This window comes from Marmota monax, unplaced genomic scaffold, assembly GCF_021218885.2.
Source record: "Marmota monax isolate L192 unplaced genomic scaffold, Marmota_monax_Labrador192_F-V1.1 WCK01_AAM20220418_F8-fsc00068, whole genome shotgun sequence".
Classification (NCBI taxonomy): Eukaryota; Metazoa; Chordata; class Mammalia; order Rodentia; family Sciuridae; genus Marmota; species Marmota monax.
Window position 1 is genome coordinate 1080375 of NW_026692352.1, and position 19726 is coordinate 1100100.

The 19726-nt window shown below is 34.7% G+C and overlaps 2 protein-coding genes across 2 annotated transcripts; both read left to right on the forward strand.

Annotated features, from left to right (window-relative positions):
- Window positions 1-368: 368 nt before the first annotated feature.
- Window positions 369-1313, forward strand: LOC124090954 (olfactory receptor 51V1-like). The gene has a single exon (XM_046441764.1). The coding sequence runs from the start codon at window positions 369-371 to the stop codon at window positions 1311-1313; it is 945 nt and encodes a 314-aa protein (XP_046297720.1).
- Window positions 1314-13508: 12195 nt separating this feature from the next.
- LOC124090950 (olfactory receptor 51V1-like) lies at window positions 13509-14453 on the forward strand. Its single transcript, XM_046441759.1, has one exon. It carries the CDS (start codon window positions 13509-13511, stop codon window positions 14451-14453), a length of 945 nt encoding a protein of 314 aa, XP_046297715.1.
- The last annotated feature ends 5273 nt before the right edge of the window (window positions 14454-19726 follow it).

Here is a 19726-nt window from a genome sequence, read left to right on the forward strand (position 1 = left end):
AGTCTCCTGAGGGTGAAGCCAGCCATGGTGCCACTTCACACCTGTGATCATTCATTATATTCTTGAGAACTGAACAGAGGTTCCCAGAAGTCCATCCTCCACACCAAATCCCAAGTGCCCATTTACACTAATATTACTGCATAAAAGCTTCTAATTTCTTGGAATACCGATTACTGCCACTGTCATTTCCGTGAGGAGAGAAGATGATTATCTGTGAAAAATAGAGACTCAGGTGTGTCTATATTGCCTCTTATGGAACTGAATGTTTTATTTTCTTCCTTAAACCATATAAACACCACTAAAGATTCAGGAATCACAAACCTGTACAATTAAAATAGCTCTCTTGGAAGATTTTCCATCTTCCACTCATGTCTGCTCTCTCTCACTCCCACCTCAATAGTTCAACATTTGTTCTCACTGGAGTTCCTGGTCTAGAAGTTTACTCCCTCTGGCTCTCCATCCCCTTCTCCTCCATCTATGCCATGGTGTTCCTGGGAAACTGTACGGTGCTCCATGTGATCAGGACTGAGCCAAGCTTGCACCAGCCCATGTTCTACTTCCTGGCCATGCTGTCCCTCACGGATCTGTGCATGGGACTGTCCACTGTGTACACGGTGCTGGGAGTCCTCTATGGGTTCATGCAAGATATCAGCCTGGATTTCTGCATTGCTCAGTCCTATTTCATCCATGGTCTGTCCCTCATGGAGTCCTCTGTCCTCCTGGCTATGGCCTTTGACCGCTACATTGCCATTTGCAACCCTCTACGCTACTCCTCCATCCTAACCAATGACAAAATCATGAAAATCGGGGTGGCAATTTTGTGTAGAAGTTTTTCATTCATTTCTCCTGCCATCATCCGCCTGAAGTTCTTAAATTACTGCCGTCCTCACATCCTCTCTCACTCTTTCTGCCTGCACCAAGACTTACTTCGATTGGCCTGTTCAGACATCCGCTTCAACAGCATCTATGCTCTGGTTCTGGTGATCATGAACTTGCTGCTGGATGCTGTGCTCATCATAATCTCCTACATTATGATCTTGCACACTGTCTTAGCCATCGCATCCCGGGAGGAGAGAATGAAGTCCTTACAGACCTGTGTGTCTCACATCTGTGCTGTTTTGGTTTTCTACATCCCAATCATTGGTCTGACCATGGTTCATCGCTTTGGCAAACACCTCTCTCCTCTGGTTCATGTCCTCATGGGCAACATCTATATCCTTTTCCCACCCTTGATGAACCCCATTATCTACAGTATCAAGACCTACCAGATACGAAGGAGAGTGCAGAGGTTGTTCTCCTTGAAAGCCATCTAAATCTTGAGATGCAATATGAATGTATTCAAAAGTCAACCACTGGAATTAAGAAAAGTTGATATTCAGTAAGTATTTAAAAATAGTTTATAAGTTCAATTTATATGATCATTTACATTTTTATGTACTGTCCCCTTTTGTTACTCATCCTTTCTTTGAAATTTAATGTATAATATAGCAGGCCAACTTATATTCCAGAATATGCACATGCAATGGATTGAAAGCACATTTAATTTGTGTTTAATCACTTCAATCTGCAGATTTTATAACGTAAAAAGGGTCAGCAGTGGATGTAATGAGTAAATTGTTATTATGACATACTAATGAAATATGTTTCTAATTTAATCTTTTCAAAAGACTGAGGTATATGTTGTTATCTTTTGCAAAATTGATGTTTAAATGTGTAGAGTTTAAAAGATATGCCAACAATTAGGCGGTAGCCTGTGATGGAAATTGTGTCTTTTGCCTAAAATATTTTGTAACAGGTCTCATGACAGTTCTTTCCTTCTTGCTTTCTTCTGTTTTTCTCTTGAATATAATGTTTTTAAATAGTTTTGTGACCATCATAAACATTAATATGACAAACAGATGTACAAACAGTCACCAAATTAAATCTTGGATGGTAATAAGCTGAACATATTTACACTCTAGTTTGTGTGTGTACATTTGCAAAAAAATCATTTCTAAAAGGGAAGGGAACAGAAGTAGAGGAAATAAAAGCAGAAGGAGAGATACTAGGGTCTGAATAGGATAAAATATATTTCATGTTTGTCTAAATATATTAAAATGGATACTATTGTCATGTATAACTAACAAGAACCAATAAAATAAAATTTTAAAAGTCATTTCTACAATTAAAAATATCTAATTAGCATTAGATACTCCTAATTAGTATTTCTTCAATGATACATATCTAATTAATATTAGATATTGCCACATCCTTTAAACTCTGTACATTTAAATATCAATTAATGTAAAAGATAACAACATATACCTCAGTCTTTGAAAAGTTTAATTTAGAAACATATTTCATTAGTATGTCATAATAACAATCTACTCATTACATCCACTGCTGACACTTTTTAAGTTATAAAACCTGCAGATTGAAGTGATTAAAGACAAATTAAATGTGCTTTCAATCCATTGCATGTGCATATTCTGGAATATAAGTTGGCTTGCTATATTATACATTAAATTTCAAAGACCGGATGAGTAGAGAAGGGGCATAGTACTTAAACGTGTAAATGATCATGGTTGGTTTAAGGTTGATTTCTTGAGATAGAATTACAAATGTAATACATTATAGTTAGATATGTGAATAGTTTCATGAGCTATGAAAAATACCTGATTGTCCTATAGCTGTAACGCAATTAATAAATAAATTATTTCCATCTCCCTCAAAAGTACCCTTCTAACTGAGTTTAATTCATCCTCTACTACAACTTCTAATTATTGGCTGCTACTCTTCTCATTTCCATCATATATGCTTGCCTTTCAGAGAAAGTCACACACATTAAGTAGTAGCTAATATCTTTCATGTTGGCTAATTTCACTTAAAATAATTCTTTATAGACTTATTCCTGTGGTCATATCCACAGTTTTTGTTGTTGTTTTTCAGTCCTAAGATTTCAACCCAAGATGTCATGCATGCTAGGCAAGCACTGTACCACTGAACCATATACCCAGACCTGCATAGTTGTATTTTGAATTCTACTCATTACTGCTTGTTTTGTTTCATATAAAAAAATCTGTTTATTCATTCATCAGTTGATCAACATTTTACTGGTTTGGGTTTTGAATAAAGGTAATATAAACATATATACCACATGATTATAAAACATTTCTCAAAATGTAGCTGAGTATCTTGCAGTAAATGGATTTTACATTAGTAGAAAATAATAATGGGACAATTTAAAAAAAAATAGCACTTTTACCATAAAAATGTTCAGTGATATATCATTTTGTATAAGAGTTATTCCCTCATTATTCTGGTACTTTGTGGTTGGTGGTATTACTTTTGTGAAGTATTTTAAATTGTATATTGATGTGAATATTTACTTTCAAGTGAGTTACCAACTGAATACATTATTTAATAGATCCATCCTTTGTCAGCCAATATCCTGGTATCAAATTCCTGTGTAGTAGGTTTTGCAGTTTGTATTTAAAGACAGGTATGGGTAGGCTTTGGGGGTTTGTTTGTTTCTTGTTGTAGTCTTGTTTTGCTCCAAGTGACCCTGTGTATGTTAATGGTTATCTGAACTGAAAACCTTCCACTTAAATGTCAATTAATGCTTCTGAACAAAAAAATTCCTTTGTTGTAGTATAAAATAAGGTATTTGAATAACTTTTCTGCCAATTGGCAGTTGACAATATGTACTGGACAACCTTTTTTCTCCATAGGTCTCTGGGCCTCCCATGTTCCACCCCATATCACCCTCTTTAAAAGGAAAACTACTGAATTAGAGCAAAGTATATTCCACACTTTTTTAATTATGTCAAAATTAATTCTAGTGTTATGTAAAACTACAAAGAACCAAATTTTAAAAGGGGGAAACTGACCTGTATTTGAGGAGTAAGGGAAAGGATAGGGTTAGCCTCCGGCATGTCATTTGGCCTGTTGTTATTTGACATTTTATTTGGCCTATGTTGAAATAATGTCAGCTTATCTCCAGACTTTGTATGAAAATTTATCTTTTCTGTACTCTCTGCTGAACTTTGATATTTTCTTTGGTGTTCATTTTGTGACCCATCTGTATCCTTGATTTTTACCTTACAATCCCTCAAACATGACCCACTTTCTTTTACTTATCCCACTGAACATTTGTTTTTATGGTCCTTGGCCATGAAGTCCTTTGTCGAATGTAGACATAGTCAAGATGTCTCTCATGACAATGTCACACAATTATTTATCATGATTAGCCTGTTTCCCATAGTACTGAGCTCCCACATCCCAGTGTGCCTCTTGGGGGAGAAGGAAACCAGTGGCACACTCACTTTCTCCTATGGAACATGCATCAATGTCATTTGCACTCCAGTGCTAACCTCCCATGTCCTGAGATGTCACACCAGGACTCTCCTTCAGATACTCAAGTAAGAAATCAAGTGTCACTGTTTCCTGGCTTTCAGTTTACCTCTCAAATCACATTGAGTTTGTCCTTTCATACCTTGAAAATTTGAATGAGGACCAGGGAATGTGTAGTTGAAAATGGGATCTTGAAGATCATATCTTCCATTTCTGTCTTTGTCTCTCTCCCACATCTCATGCTCAAGGGATTCAGTTTGTGTGTGTGTGTGTGTGTGTGTGTGTGTGTGTGTGTGTGTGTAGAAAGAATTTTTTCTGCATGCAAGAATTTTCTCATTATATAGTCCACATTCTGGCAGAAACACTTAAAGAGAATAAGACTCTAGGGTAAGATCAAAAATAGTCAAAAAGCAAAATAGCTTTGCATTTCAAAAAATTCCCTATATATGGAAGACAAATACATGTATACACATAATATATATGTGTATGTACTCTTTTCAACTATTTCTATCCTTGTGGTAAAAACTCCTAATTTTGGCAACTTCTACTTAAAAATAATGCTAATTTGTTTTTGGCATTAGCTGTTTTTCAGAGTACCACATTTAAACCAAATTCCAACCCCAACATGGCTATGAAAATTAACCTTTATTATTTTATTTATTAATAATTCCTAACATTCATAAAATATTTATTATGCTCTAGACATCAGTAAAACTGTTTTGTATAAACTTTCTTGATTGAAAGTTTTTACACATAGATAAAATAATTTTCCTAAGATTTTATAAATAAAGCAATAAACAGATTTTATAAATAAAATCAGTAAACAGATATTTGATTATTAGAAATATGACTCCAAAGAATGTCTTTTCAGTTATAAACCTATACTGTTGCCTAATACCTAAACTGGGTATTTCTCAGTGAATGGCTTAAAGTTCCATGATCCTCTACTTGTTTTACTTTGCACACTCTCTGCACTCTTTTGTAATCTCCAGTAACATTTTCACTATCTTGACTTGTACAATGACAGTTCCTTTTCTGGAATATGTTTCCCCAATTAACTCTCAATATTCCTGATGTCTGTACTAAAGTGGGAAATACATGTTTTTATTGACTGCTGACTTTTTAGGATTTGAATTTATTCTTGGAAAAATAAACTCCTATGCCTTCTTTGGCTGGAGACTGATTTTCTATCATCATTTGCTCTCACAAATCTCCCCATATCCATGACTGTAGGGTTATTTTGCCCCATTTTCTGCAAATTCCATTGTTTAGGAAGACATATATTTTCTTCTGGGAGTGTCTACTTTAAGAATTATAACTAAGGCATCCTATATTCTTTTTATTTCTTTTTCTTCTATCATACCTCAGGACAAGTTGAATTTCAGGTGTCTTTAACTCCTCTACCATCTTGAGGGACCACTGGAATTTATAAATTTAGAGACCACATCCAGAGCATTCAACCTGTATCAGACACACTTGGTGTTTTACAAGGATGCATGATTCAGTCATTTAATTCTATTATATTTCAAGGTGAGATATTGGACTGGGAATTAAGATGCTAAAACTTTAGAGAGCCTGACCTGCTGCCACAGGCACTTGGTGACAAGAGAAAATTTTGTATCTTTTCTCATGCCATACAGTACCCACCCAAAGCTGTAATATAAGCTGACCCCAGGCTGGAGACCTGTGCTTGGGTACTGTTATTTGTTATCATTAAGTGTGGCTGAAAATCTGGCAGAATTTAAATTACTTATCTAAGCTATGAAACAGTAACCAGAGTTTATGATGCACCTATCTATGGAACGAGCCCAGATGCCTGTCAACATACAAATGGATTAAGAAAATATGGTGTGTGTGGGTGTGTATGTGTGTGTGTGTGTGTGTGTGTGTGTGTTTATGCACATGTGCAATTGCCTTACTCCATAAAGAATAATGAAATTATGGCATTTGCCAGTAAAAGGATGGAACTGGAGAACATCATGCGATAAACCAGATTCAGAAAATCAGAGGTTGAATGTTTTCTCTGGTATGCAGAAGCTAAAGCAAAATAAGGAGGAAGGGGGGATGGTCAAATATCATAATGATATTGGAAAAATCAGGAGGTCAAGAGCAGGGGAGAAGGGGTGGTGGATAGGGGAGGAAATGCAGAATGAATTTAACAAAATCACACTTTTTGCATGTATAGATATGCCAAAGTAAATTCTACCTTTATGTATGTGTATAAAACACAGATCAAAAATAACTTATAAATGAGTGAAAAGAAAACCAGTAGAGGAAGAAGGGAGGAGAAGATGGAAAGGGGGGCACTAAGGGACTGAAATAGAATAAATCAAATTCCGTGCATGTATGATTTTGTCAAAATGAGTCAAACTATTATGTATAGCTATAATACTCTATTAAAAGTGTTTTGGGAAATGTTTATAGAGTTTTAATTTTAGTTTCTTTATACATTTGGTTGTGTTCACCCAGTAAATCTAGCTGGGCCTGGTAAACTGTTAAAATGTTTCCAATTACAATTTCTCAGATAGGTGAAAGGCTCTTTCTGTTATCTGCTTCTTTTGGAAGGAGCTTTGGTGGTTTGTGTGTTACAAGTAATTTCCCCCTTTTTGTCCAAGTTATTAAATATATTGGTAAAATTTGATCATGCTATTTGCTAAATATATAATTTGTCATTTATCTTTTCTTTCTATTTTCTGGTGAGTTTGACTAAGTGTGTCGGTTATATTCATCTTTACAACGAACCATGTTGTACTCTAATTCCTATAAATTCCAACGTAGTGATTTCAGTGTGTAATAAATAAAGAACATGAATATGTATAAACATTGACCTGCAACATGATATTGAAATAACAAATCCCAATACAACATTTTTAGTAAGCTAATCAGAGGCCACACAAAAATTTGAAAATCACAATAAACTTATTTTTTCATCTTTATTGCCAACTTTTAGGAAACAAATATAGATTATTTCCATTTGTTAAATATAACAAATATAAATTATTTCTATTTTTTAAACTATTCTAATTTGTTAAATATTCTTCATATACATTAATATGTCTTTCAATAATTCTTATTATAAACTTTGGATTTCAACTTAAGAGTGAGTTTTGTTCTCTTGGACTAGGTGCTAAAACTATGCCTCCAAAACAATGTGTCCATAATACAATAGTCTCATGCCAAATTTGTTATTCCTGTTTAGTTAGTCAATTTCATTTCATTGATTTGGAAGAAATTGTCACAGAATTTCATTTATCAATATTATAAAATTTCTAGTTATATTTAAATAATTTTATAATACAGAGTTTATGTTTTGGAGCAAATTGAAGGAAGATAATGAAATACACATAGTAATCACAAAGTTTGCACAATTCTTTAAAATAAATATTGCATTAATATAGAGTAAGAGATATAAATAATAGTGGGCAGAGAAATTACATCATTTAAAAATTAATCAGATTCATTGGATTGTCAGGTGGATATGAGCTCTCTAGCTCCAGACGATAGCAGCTACACTTTCAATAGTCCTTTCATTTGGACAAGTAGGCATAGTTTTTGAAGAAAGCCTGTCTAGAATTTTGAAGAAAAAAAAATAGATTGTGAACTTAGCATTCTATCGGTCTAATACACATGTTCCTTGCTCATGTTTTACAGAAAACTGTTATAACAAGCATAATACCATTCTCTGTAACACTTCCATGAAAATTAACTAAAAGATCCTTCTTTTGAGTGATCAAAAACTGAAAAAAGTTTAAATGATAATTTCAAGCTATAAATAAAATATTTAAACTTAAATCTTGGATTTTTTAAGGTAATTATTTAGTGCAAGAAAATTTTGATAACATAATAATAATTTGATAATATAATAATAATATAATAAGATTATGTTACATGAAAAAACAGCAGGAATATCTTTAGGACATGTGGAATGCAATAATGTCAAGGCCATGTACCTCATCTTGGAAAGAAAAGAATTGATAGTTATAATTTAAGTTTTAAATACATCTTTAATTAAAATGTTTCCTTTTATCAGAACTAAATTGTAACATTTAGTACTGCTTTTTAAGAATGTCCTTTGTTGGAGCCTCTGATCTTTTAAAAACTTTGTAATTTTAGACTTTTATGTCATGTGCTGATCAAATGTGATTAACTCCCTGTGTTTCAAAATATTTGTGATCAAGTGATTGTTTAAGAGACAATAACTGACTATTTTGAACAAAGATCTAAAATATGTATTTCATTACACTATGAACTTGAGAAAACACCAATGCTCACCAAGAACAAAGCTTTTTCAGAATGACCTTTGCAATTGGGAATAAAATGAGTTATGTGAGAAATAAAGAGGACTCCTTAGTGTAGAAATTTTTGGACACTTGATCTCTAAACTCTTTGGTGTTTACCAAATAAATGATAGGATTGAGCAAAAGTGGGATAGCTAAATAAGATTAGACAGAACATGAATATAGGCTGGAATGTGGAAACTAAAGCTGTGTGTAAAGATAAAGAAAGTGTCAGAGACCAGCTCCAACAGGGGGTCTCAGGAGATGAGGAGTCAGTGAAAGGTGGTGGAGAAACAACACAGACACCAAAGTGAAGGTGCTGAATCCCAATCTTTACTTGTGAAGTTGATCATATATACTTTTCATTTTGGCAGGCTAACAGTACTTTGTGGTTACAAAACAGGAATAATTATTCAAAGAAACAAAATATCACGTAGCTACAATTAGAATAGAAAAATGTATCTTGGCTTATGCATAAGCAAGCATTTGTACTTTCAGTTCGCATTTTGCTTTGAGCTCTTTCTGCTTAGTTAACTTTTAATAATAGTTAGAAATGTCCCAAACTATTGGTCTATACCTTGACTATTCTTTCTTGACTTACTGACTGGAACCGGTGCCATGGTTATGGCAAGTGGTTAACTTATTATTAGTTTTAATCAAACAAGAGTAAGAGCACAAACCATTGTCCACAGGAACAAGAACAAGTTGCCCAGTACTAAGCACTAATCTGTCTTCTTAACATTAATTCTTCTTCTCTAGATTTTAACTTAATTTCTCAAAAACTTCCTTGACAGGAATACAGGGAGTTTTTCATTAAACATTAACAATTTATGCTCCACAGCTGAATCGTTGCATTTAGAGCAAACAGATCCATTCTTTAATTGGGAAAGTCATGTTTTTTCCTTCATACTTAATGGTCATATGAGAAGTCGCAACTATACTTATTAAAGGAATTCAAAAACAAACCAGCCCATTCCCAGAAACATACTGCACTCCTCCATAGGATGGACGCGTTGTGCCATCCACCTCAGTAGGGCCTTGCCATTGCCTGAGTCAGGGGAGGGGCGCAGCAAAGCAGGAGAAGAAACTCCAAGAGGACACAGTGTGGGTGATGCAGGTATTAAAGGCCTTGAACCTAGTTTGTTTATTTGTTTACAATCCTGGAGAATGAACCCAAGGGTGCTCTACTGATAAGCTATATCCTCATCCCTTTTTATAAGTTTTATTTTGAAACAGGGTCTTATTAATTTACCAAGGCTGACAGTGTACTTGAGCTACTCCTGCCTCAGCCTCCTGAGTAGTTGGGATTAAAAGCATCTACCAATGAGCCCAGCTGAACCTAGTTTTCCTTGGAGGCAGCTTAAGTTATAAATATTTGAATGCAGGAGAGTGTGGTGAAGAATATGGTGAATCCAAGCATATTGTAATCCACAAATAGACCACATATTTTCTTTATTTCAACAACTTCTGCTGCCAACATCACTATAGCCATGTGCTTGCAATATGAATGGGAGACCATAGTAGCCACTTATTCTGCATTTGATGAGAATGAGTCATGTACATGGAAGAAATGCCAATGCTAATCTGAATGAGAAATGGGTGATTTAAAATTGTGGCATGCCAGAGGATCACAGATTGACACAAAATGGCCCTGTGCTATGATTAGCAAAGTGCCTGACTCAATACAGTGGAGCTTGTAGATGAACCACATTTTTTAAGAGAAAGGCATCAACACATTTTTAGCAGAGGACACTAGAATATTTCTAGAATATTTAATTGGATGCAGGTACTGAGAGAAATATACGTTGCTCCAAGAATTGCCAGAAAGAGCAACATAGTCTCATTAAAGCTGTACGTGGCTTTCATGATAAACAAAAACAGTGAATTACTACTAGAGAAATGATGTTCATGTCATACAAAGAAGTCCAATCCTGAACTTCACACACCCAAAGCCAGGGATCCCAATCAGTGTCAGCACCAAGGACTGAGACTCAGCCACTGAGCTTGAGCACGTCAGCTTAGAGTTTAGAGCTCCCAGATTTATTCCTTCTGATTCAAGCTGACTGTCTTTCATATTCTCTTCTCAACTAGTGTGTTAATCAATTTTTCATTACATTAACAAAATACTTCAAACAATCAAATTAAAAATAGAAAGTTTTATTTTGGCTCACAGTGTCAGAGTTTGCTGTCCTTGGCCACTCGGTCCTGTTGCTTTGGGCCTGTGACTGCACATTACAACCTGGTAGGAGCACATGGCAAAGGAAACCTCTTCACCTTATGGTGGCTGGCAAGCAACAAGAGAGAGACAGAAAGGGGCTAGGATTTAGATATCTTTTTGTAGTTCACCCTTCTAATGACCTAACTTCCTTCCACTAGGTCCCAACTCTTAAAGCCTCTACCTCCTCCAAATACGAAAATGGCTGAGGACTACATCTTCAGCACATGAGTTTTGGAGAACTTTTCATCACCAAACTGTAGCCTCTGGGAGTATACATTGAATATATTTCACATGCCCTTATTCAGACATAACCACTTACTGATGAGGCAATTAAGTAGGTCCAGGAATGTGTATAGAGATAGATAATCTGTCTAAATGGTTTACCTCAGATTTTATTTCTTTTTTCTGTCTTTTGTTCTCTCTCTTTCTTCCTCCCTCTCTTCTCTTCTCTTTCTTACACACGCACACATACCCCACATGAACACAGATACTTATTTACCAACAGGCTTACACAAATTCACTCCAGAGGAAAAAGCTATATTTTTAGTAAGGTGGTCACATGCAATTTGAGTGCAAGCAGTTAAAGATTATTCTACCGAAAGTGAGTTTCATTATCTGTGATAATTCGTGAATTTATTGACTATATCTTTTCATGTTCTTAATCAGAAGCATTTATTCATTCAATGAAGAGGTTAGGCAGAAGGGAACTGAAAAATTTACTACTTCAGGAAGGAGCTATATTAAGTACTGAGCCAATAAGAATTCATGAAGAAGCCTCCTTAGTCATGAAGATACATGATCTACTGTGGCAATGCTGTATGGTTAAGTGTCATTTTAAATAGACATGTAGAGTTAAAAAACTGATATGAAAATCAGGTTTTCACATTTAAATTTATAACCATAGGCTGGGGACAAATCTCATAGTAGAGCACTTGCTTAGCACAAGGCCCTGGGTACTATCCCCAGCACTGAAAAAAAATTACAACAGCAATTTGATCTGGGAAAATTTTACTTGATACAATATAGTCATAAGGTGAAAATCACTATATAGTTTTATTTCATCACAAAGATTTTCTATTATCAAATTCTGGTTAATATATATTGCCATTTTACCAGATGTATAAGAAAAAAGTGGTCTTAATATTATTTTATAAAATGTATCAGATCAAGGCCAAGTAATAAACAAATTTCCAAGTAATAAACAAATCATCCGAACCAGACTAAGATATGACACAGATTTTGGATCTAATGGGAGATTTAAAAAAATACTTAAGATGTTTAGATCAATGATGGAAAAGGTAGAAAATACACAATATCAAATGGGCAATTTCAGCAGATGGAGAGAAACTATTCAAAAAATCAAATAAATTGTTAGACCAAAAAAATATGAAATAAATTACTCAGAGGTAGAAAAGGCCTTTGAGAAACTTGTAATAAGGAAAGAATTTGTAAGTTTGAAAATAGGGCTACTGAAGGAAACATAATAAGAACAGGTGAAATAAAAGAAAAGAGAAGGAAGACGAAAATGAGAAAAAAAGAAAGGAAGGAGAAGGTAGAAAGGAGGAATGGAGGAGAACAAAAGAACATTAAAGAGCTGTCCATATCTACCATATGGTTAGGGAAACAACTTGGACTCTAGAAGGGAAAAAAGGCTAAATGGGGTAGAAGAAACATTTGAAAAATAATATCCAAATATGTTTCTTCAAAATTAATAATAGGAACTAACCATATACACAAAAAGCTCAAAAGAGGATAGATGTTAATAATAGTAAATGTACAAACCACAGACAAAGGTTTATTGAATTGAAATAAAACAACATTATAATATTAAAAAAATACAGATATAAAAGAAGACATACTTGAAAGAAAACAACATGAGACTACAGGATATTTGAAACTGTGCCAAATTGGATGATGAATAGCCATCTTTAAAATACTGGAGGATAAAAAAAAAGTAGTCATTTGAATATTGTACAATGCAAATATATATTTCATAACTCAAAACCAAATGAAAATTCCTGAGAAAAGCAAGAAAGGAGGTGACGTTTTTGGTCCATAAATATGTACAAGAAATGTGAACGAAGATCTTCACACAGAAATAATATGAGACATAAATACAGATCTATAGAGAGGAAAGAATGGGCAACTGGATGTGTTCAGATTCCACCTTGTTTAGTTTCTCTCATTTAACTTTTATGTAATAAAAAGTTAGATTACGCCAACCTTTTCTTTAGGGATTTTATGACCAAATGTACCTATGTGAAGGCACAAGACTGGTACCAAAGAAAAAAGTTATCTATGTATTTTACATTCTCTTGAGGGTGATACCAGCCCTGGTGACAATTCAAAATAATTGAGCATGCATTATTTTTTTTTTTCAGAATTGAACAGAGACTCCCAGAAGTTGAGCCTCTAATCTAAATCCCTTGTGCCCGTTCAATTACTGTTTCTTCATAAAACTCCCTAAAATTCTGAGATACTCATTACTCCCATTGCAAGTCCCAAGTCTAGAAAAAACGGTTACCTATAAAGAAAAATGAAGAGGGTCTCTCTACTACTGCTTATGGAATTGTTTCATATATTATTTTCTTCACCAATGAAGGTCAACATTATTGGAAATTCTTACATCACAAACCTGTATTATTAAATAGTTCTTCGGGAGAAGTTTCCATCTTCTACTCATGTCTGCTCTCTCTCACTCCCACCTCAATAGTTCAACATTTGTTCTCACTGGCGTTCCTGGTCTAGAAAATTACTCCCTCTGGCTCTCCATCCCCTTCTCCTCCATCTATGCTATGGTGTTCCTGGGAAACTGCATGATCCTCCATGTGATCAGGACTGAGCCAAGCTTGCACCAGCCCATGTTCTACTTCCTGGCCATGCTGGCCTTCACAGACCTTTGCATGGGACTGTCCACTGTGTACACGGTGCTGGGTGTCCTTTATGGGTTTATGCAAGAGATCAGCCTGGATTTCTGCATTGCTCAGTCCTATTTCATTCATGGTCTGTCCTTCATGGAGTCCTCTGTCCTCCTGGCTATGGCCTTTGACCGCTACATTGCCATTTGCAACCCTCTACGCTATTCTTCCATCCTAACCAATGACAAAATCATGAAAATTGGGGTGGCAATCTCATGTAGGAGTTCTTTACTCATTCCACCAGTCATCATCCGCCTGAAGTTCTTGAAATACTGCTGTCCTCACATCCTCTCTCACTCTTTCTGCCTCCACCAAGACTTAATTCGAATGGCCTGTTCAGACATCCGCTTCAACAGCATCTATGGTCTGGCTTTGGTGATCAGCAACCTCTTGTTAGATGCTGTGCTCATCATAATCTCCTACATTATGATCTTGCACACTGTCTTAGCTATTGCATCTCGGGAGGAGAGAATGAAGTCCTTGCAGACCTGTGTGTCTCACATCTGTGCTGTTTTGATTTTCTACATCCCAATCATTGGTCTGACCATGGTTCATCGCTTTGGCAAACACCTCTCTCCTCTGGTTCATGTCCTCATGGGCAACATCTATATCCTTTTCCCACCCTTGATGAACCCCATTATTTACAGCATCAAGACCCAACAGATACGAAGAAGAGTGCAGAGATTGTTCTCTTCAAAAGCCATCTGAGTCTTGAGCTGCAATATGAATGTATTTAAAAATCAACAAGTTAAGCAGGTGACTATCAGTAAGTTATTCAAAATAGATATATTAACTTCTGTTTTAATGATGGTTAACATGTTACAAATGCATTTCTGTCTCTTATTCTATTGCCATCATAATTCAGTGAAATTTCCATGTATAAAATAACAAAACATTTTAAAAATCACAATGCATGTATACAATGGAACTGTGAATCATATTAATGTCTTAGGCAGATTTGATAGTATTCTATAACTTATTAGGACCAGTTGAGTGAGTGTATTTTTGGAATATTCCCATGATAAATATGGTAATTTTGGTGAATAACCCATCTAGAAATTACTAAAATATTAATATTACCATTTTTTCTTTTTACTAGTCTAAGTAATATATTTATTGTTTGTCTGTGGTTCCTACACCAAGTTGAGTCACAATATCCTATAACAGAGAAATCACCAAAGGAAGATTGGACTTTTTAATCATTTCAAGAGTGATGAAACAACCAAAGAAATAATCTTGCTGCTAGAATATCCACTAACACATCATTCAATATCCCCATCCTATGAATAGTAATAGCTGGAGATATGAAAAGCCAGTACATGCCAGAATGGAAAGAAATAGGCATTCATAATTAGTTTCTTATTACTAATAATTATACCAATAACAAGTACCATTATAAGATTATTTGAATCACTTGAAAATGTGTACTTAAATTCCTTAGCTTTGTTTTATTTCATCCGAGTTCCCTCAAAGTACCTAGATCAATAACATGATGAAGTAACATATTACCTATTTCATCTAGTAATACTCTGAAGTTGATATTGTTTTCTATTGTATTTTATTTTTTTTTTTAGATTTTTTTAGGGGGCCACAATATCTTTATTTCACATTTATGTGGTGCTGAGGATCAAACCCAATGCCTCGTGCATGCTAGGCGAGCACTCCACCACTGAGCCACAACCCCAGCCCAGCCACAACCCCAGTCCATGTATTTTAAATATTCTTACAGATTAGATGACATGCCAAAGTTTTAGGAACTATTACTACATGATGGAATTTGGACATAGTGTCTATTTTTGTTTGTTTCAAAATATGTGACAACTGTTTTCTGCTTTCCTTTTGTGTTTCTTTTAATGTGAAGTATTTAACTGGTAGGTGACCATCATAAAGCATTCATACATTTAAAAAGTACAAAAACTTACTAAAAAATTAGGGATTTTAATAAAGTGTAAATATTTAGACCTGTATGTACTAATTTCCTCAAAATAGTATTTCTAAAATGATATGTACATAATTCATTTAATATTTTATAAGCAGCCTTATTGAGGTAAGAGTGATTCAGTTGGTAGATGTACGTGCACAGTTTGATGGGCTTTGAAAAATCTGTATAGTCACACAATCAGGATATAGAATATTTCCATCACTCAAAAGTGCCCTCATGCCAGATGCAAGTGGTGCACACCTATAATCCTAGCAACTGGGAAGGCTGAGGCAGGAGGATCATGAGTTCAAAGGCAGCCTTAACAATGTCGAGGCACTAAGCAACTCAGTGAGACCCTATCTCTAAATAAAAAACAAAATAGGGCTGAGGATGTGGCTCAGTGGTCGAGTACCCCTGAGTTCAATCACAGGTACAAAAAAAAGTGCCCTCACACCTGTTTTTGGTACATCATCTTCAATAACCTAGAAAACCTTGATTTCCAGGTTGCTAGTTATCTAATTTCTGTCTTATAAATATGCCTTTAAAAGATAGTCATTTAAATTAACTAGTAGCAAATATAATCTTTACTATGTTTATTATTTCATTTATAATAATATTTTGAGATTCATTCTTATTGTTGCTTATAGCTATAGTTAATTTCTTATTTGTTGTTAATATACCATTGTAGCATTTATAGGAAACTATTTATTAATCAGTTGGTGTCCATTGTACTGTTTGTTATTTTGATTTTGAATAAAGTTACTATAAATATTATACCATATGATTATAAAACATTTCCCCACATTTGGTATTTTTCTTTATTGTTATATGAGTTCAACATCCACCACAGCAAAAATTATCATAGTCTTCAAAATAAAATTATTTTATGTTACCTATTACATGCCATACTACTTAGAAACACCATTAGTGATTCTAATTATCAATCTCCACAGCAAATCTGTGGGTAAATAATAAGCATTCAATTTTATTTCTAAGACTATTTAGGAAAAAATGTATTTTAGATTACTAGAAAATAATTGGGGAACGATATGGTTTCAGAGTCTAAAAGCTATCTCCCCTTTGTTCTACATGTATATTCACAGTGGCATTCACGTTATAAGGTAAGAATTTTAAATTGTATATTGACATACATGTTTATTTTCAAGGGAGTTACCAGCTCACGACATTATGTAATAGATACCATTTTCCTCAGCCATTATCATGTATTACATTCCTACACACTAGGCTTTGCACTTTAAGCTCTACAGATAGGTGTGGGAAGTTTTTGTTCATTTGTTTTTCTATTGTTATCAAGTGACCCTATTTATGATAATAATTGTCTACACTACTAACCTTCCACTTAAAGGTAAGTTTATGCTACTGAGCTTAAGACAGATCCTTGCTGTGGTTTAGCAAAAAAACATTTGAATAACCTGTCAACCTAAAGTTGATCCTCTGTGCTAGACTATTCCTCTCCTCCTCTGTTCTCTGACCCTCACTTCCACACGCATCCCCTATCACCCACTTTAAAGAGTACCCTGATATGCATTTGAGGACTCAGTGAGAGACTGGGGCCATCCTCTGGCATGTTATATCACCGGGATGACCCGTGCAAGATCCCACCTCCCTCCTGAATTTGTATGGAGCTTTATCCTTTCAACATCTTCTCTTTGATTTTGACTGATTATTTCTCTAGGATACATTTACCAATCCTGTCCGTAATCTTGATACAGACTCTTGGAGTGCTGAAACCGGATCTACTTTCTCTTATGCGATTAAATATTTTTTTAATGGTCCTTGGTCACAGCATCCTTTGCCCCATGTAGACATAGCCAAGAAAGTATCTATGTTGAAAACTTCACAAGAGCATTTGCCCTGATTTGTGTTCCCTGCAATGCTGTAAATAACTACTAGATCCCTTTGCCCAGCAGCACTTTCACTGTTTGCTGTTGTTGTTCTTTATAGTTATACATAACAGTAAAGTCAGTTTTGACATATTTATACAAACAGGGAGTATATCTTACTGTCATAAGACCCCTACTGAACATGTCCTGTGGCCATTTGCTCTCCAATGGATTAAGACTTGACACAAGAAAATTTCCTTAAGGTATTTAAGCAGGAAATGGGGTACTAGTGTCTCTCTGTTTTAAGTTTTATTCTCAAAGCACACTGGATTTCTGTGTTTTTGTACCCTTACAATTTAAATGAGGACTGGAAAATGTACAGCTGAAACAGGCCTTGAAGACCATGTTTTCTTTATTACCCTTTACCAATATGTGTCTCTCCCAATGTGATGCTGAAAGAGTTCTGCTGCTTTGTGTGTGTTTGTGTGTGTGTGTGTGTGTTTAAAAGAAATTTACTTTCAAGCCTCTTTTTTCTCTATCTTTTTTCTACTTGTCACTTTCTGATAGAAGCACCTGATGACAGTTAGGCTTTAAAGGAAAAAAATGAATAATCATCCAAAAGGTACAATATATTTACATTTCAAAAAATTCAGCATATATAATTTATATTTTGTAAATGTGTAATATATACATACATATACATATGAGTATGTGTATCTCTGTATTAAACTATATCTGTCCTGATAATATGTCACAATATCGGCAACTTCTACTCATAATATAATGCTAATTCATTCTTGGCATATATTAAGCATTTTTTTTCCATTTTAGTACTTTTAAAACAACTTCTAATCCCAACTGATCTTGCAAATGTACAAACTAAATATGATTGCTATATTTATAATTGCTTAATAATATTTATAAAACATTTATTATTTTCTAGACACTTCTATAAGTGTTTTATATATACTTCCTTACTGTAGAATAAATGAGCACATAGATAATTTTCCAAAATCTCTATAAATAGAAGCATTGGAGCAGAGATTTATTATGGAAATATGACTTCAGAGGCTATGCTCTTTATCATAAGCTTACATTTTGTCCTAATACATAAATATTTATTTCCTGATAAACTACATTAAAATGATTGCACTGAATAAAATTAAGTTGCATGAGTCTCCATAAGTTTATCTTTGCTCCTATATGACATCTGTACTAATTAGTTTTGTAATTTCCACTTTCACTTCTTGATTCCTATAACAGTATCTTTTCTGGAATACACTTCCCCAGTTTCCACCTGACATGCCTAAAGTAGGCTCTAAACTTCACTTAAAGTGGCAGGACATCCACATGTTGAGCACTTTTAAATAAAGTACTGTATTGGGATTCCAAAGGAAGGACAAGAGATGATCTGATTCATCAAGATCCTAAAACAATAGTTACATAATCCTGGGATCCATTAACAGGTCTTATTCCTTTTTTCTAATTCTCTGCCGACTTTTCTGGAGCTGGTATTTCCACTTGGAAAATTAAACCTCCTAGACCATCTTTGGCTGGGACCTGATTCTCTCACTCATCATTAGATCTCACAGCCCTCCCACATCCACAGTTGTAGCAGCATTCCTCCCCTCTCTCTGCAAATCCCATTGTTTTAAAGACGTAATATTGCATCTGGGAGCAGCCTCTCCAAGAATTATTGCCTCTAGAGCGAGTGGTCTATTTCTTTTAACTTGGCCACTCGTTCAAACTAATATACTCTTATTTGCTTCTTTCTACTTTTTAATATGTGGATCAGCTCATTTCCAGGTATCTTTAGCCCCTTACCATCCTGGAAGATCACCTTGGATTTAGTAATTTACAGACAACATCAAGAGATTATGCCTGTACCAGACACGCTTGATGTTTCACAAGAAACATTCATGCTTCACTCATTCTATTCTATCTTCAAGTATAGAAATATTGATGAGGTTTTGGGGCTAAGCATTAAGATGTCATGGCTTTGGAGAGTTTTACCTTCTTCCATAGGCTCTTCGTAACAAAGAAAGTTTCTGTAACATTTCTTCTGTCATGTAGGCAATGGTGCAGTAACCATACAAAGCTATCATGTAAACTTATTTAATGCTCCAGGAAGCTTGCACTTGTGAAATTATTCTTTATCTTATTAGGTGTGTTTGAAAACCTGACAGAATTTATATTTCTGAACTGTATGTCATGTA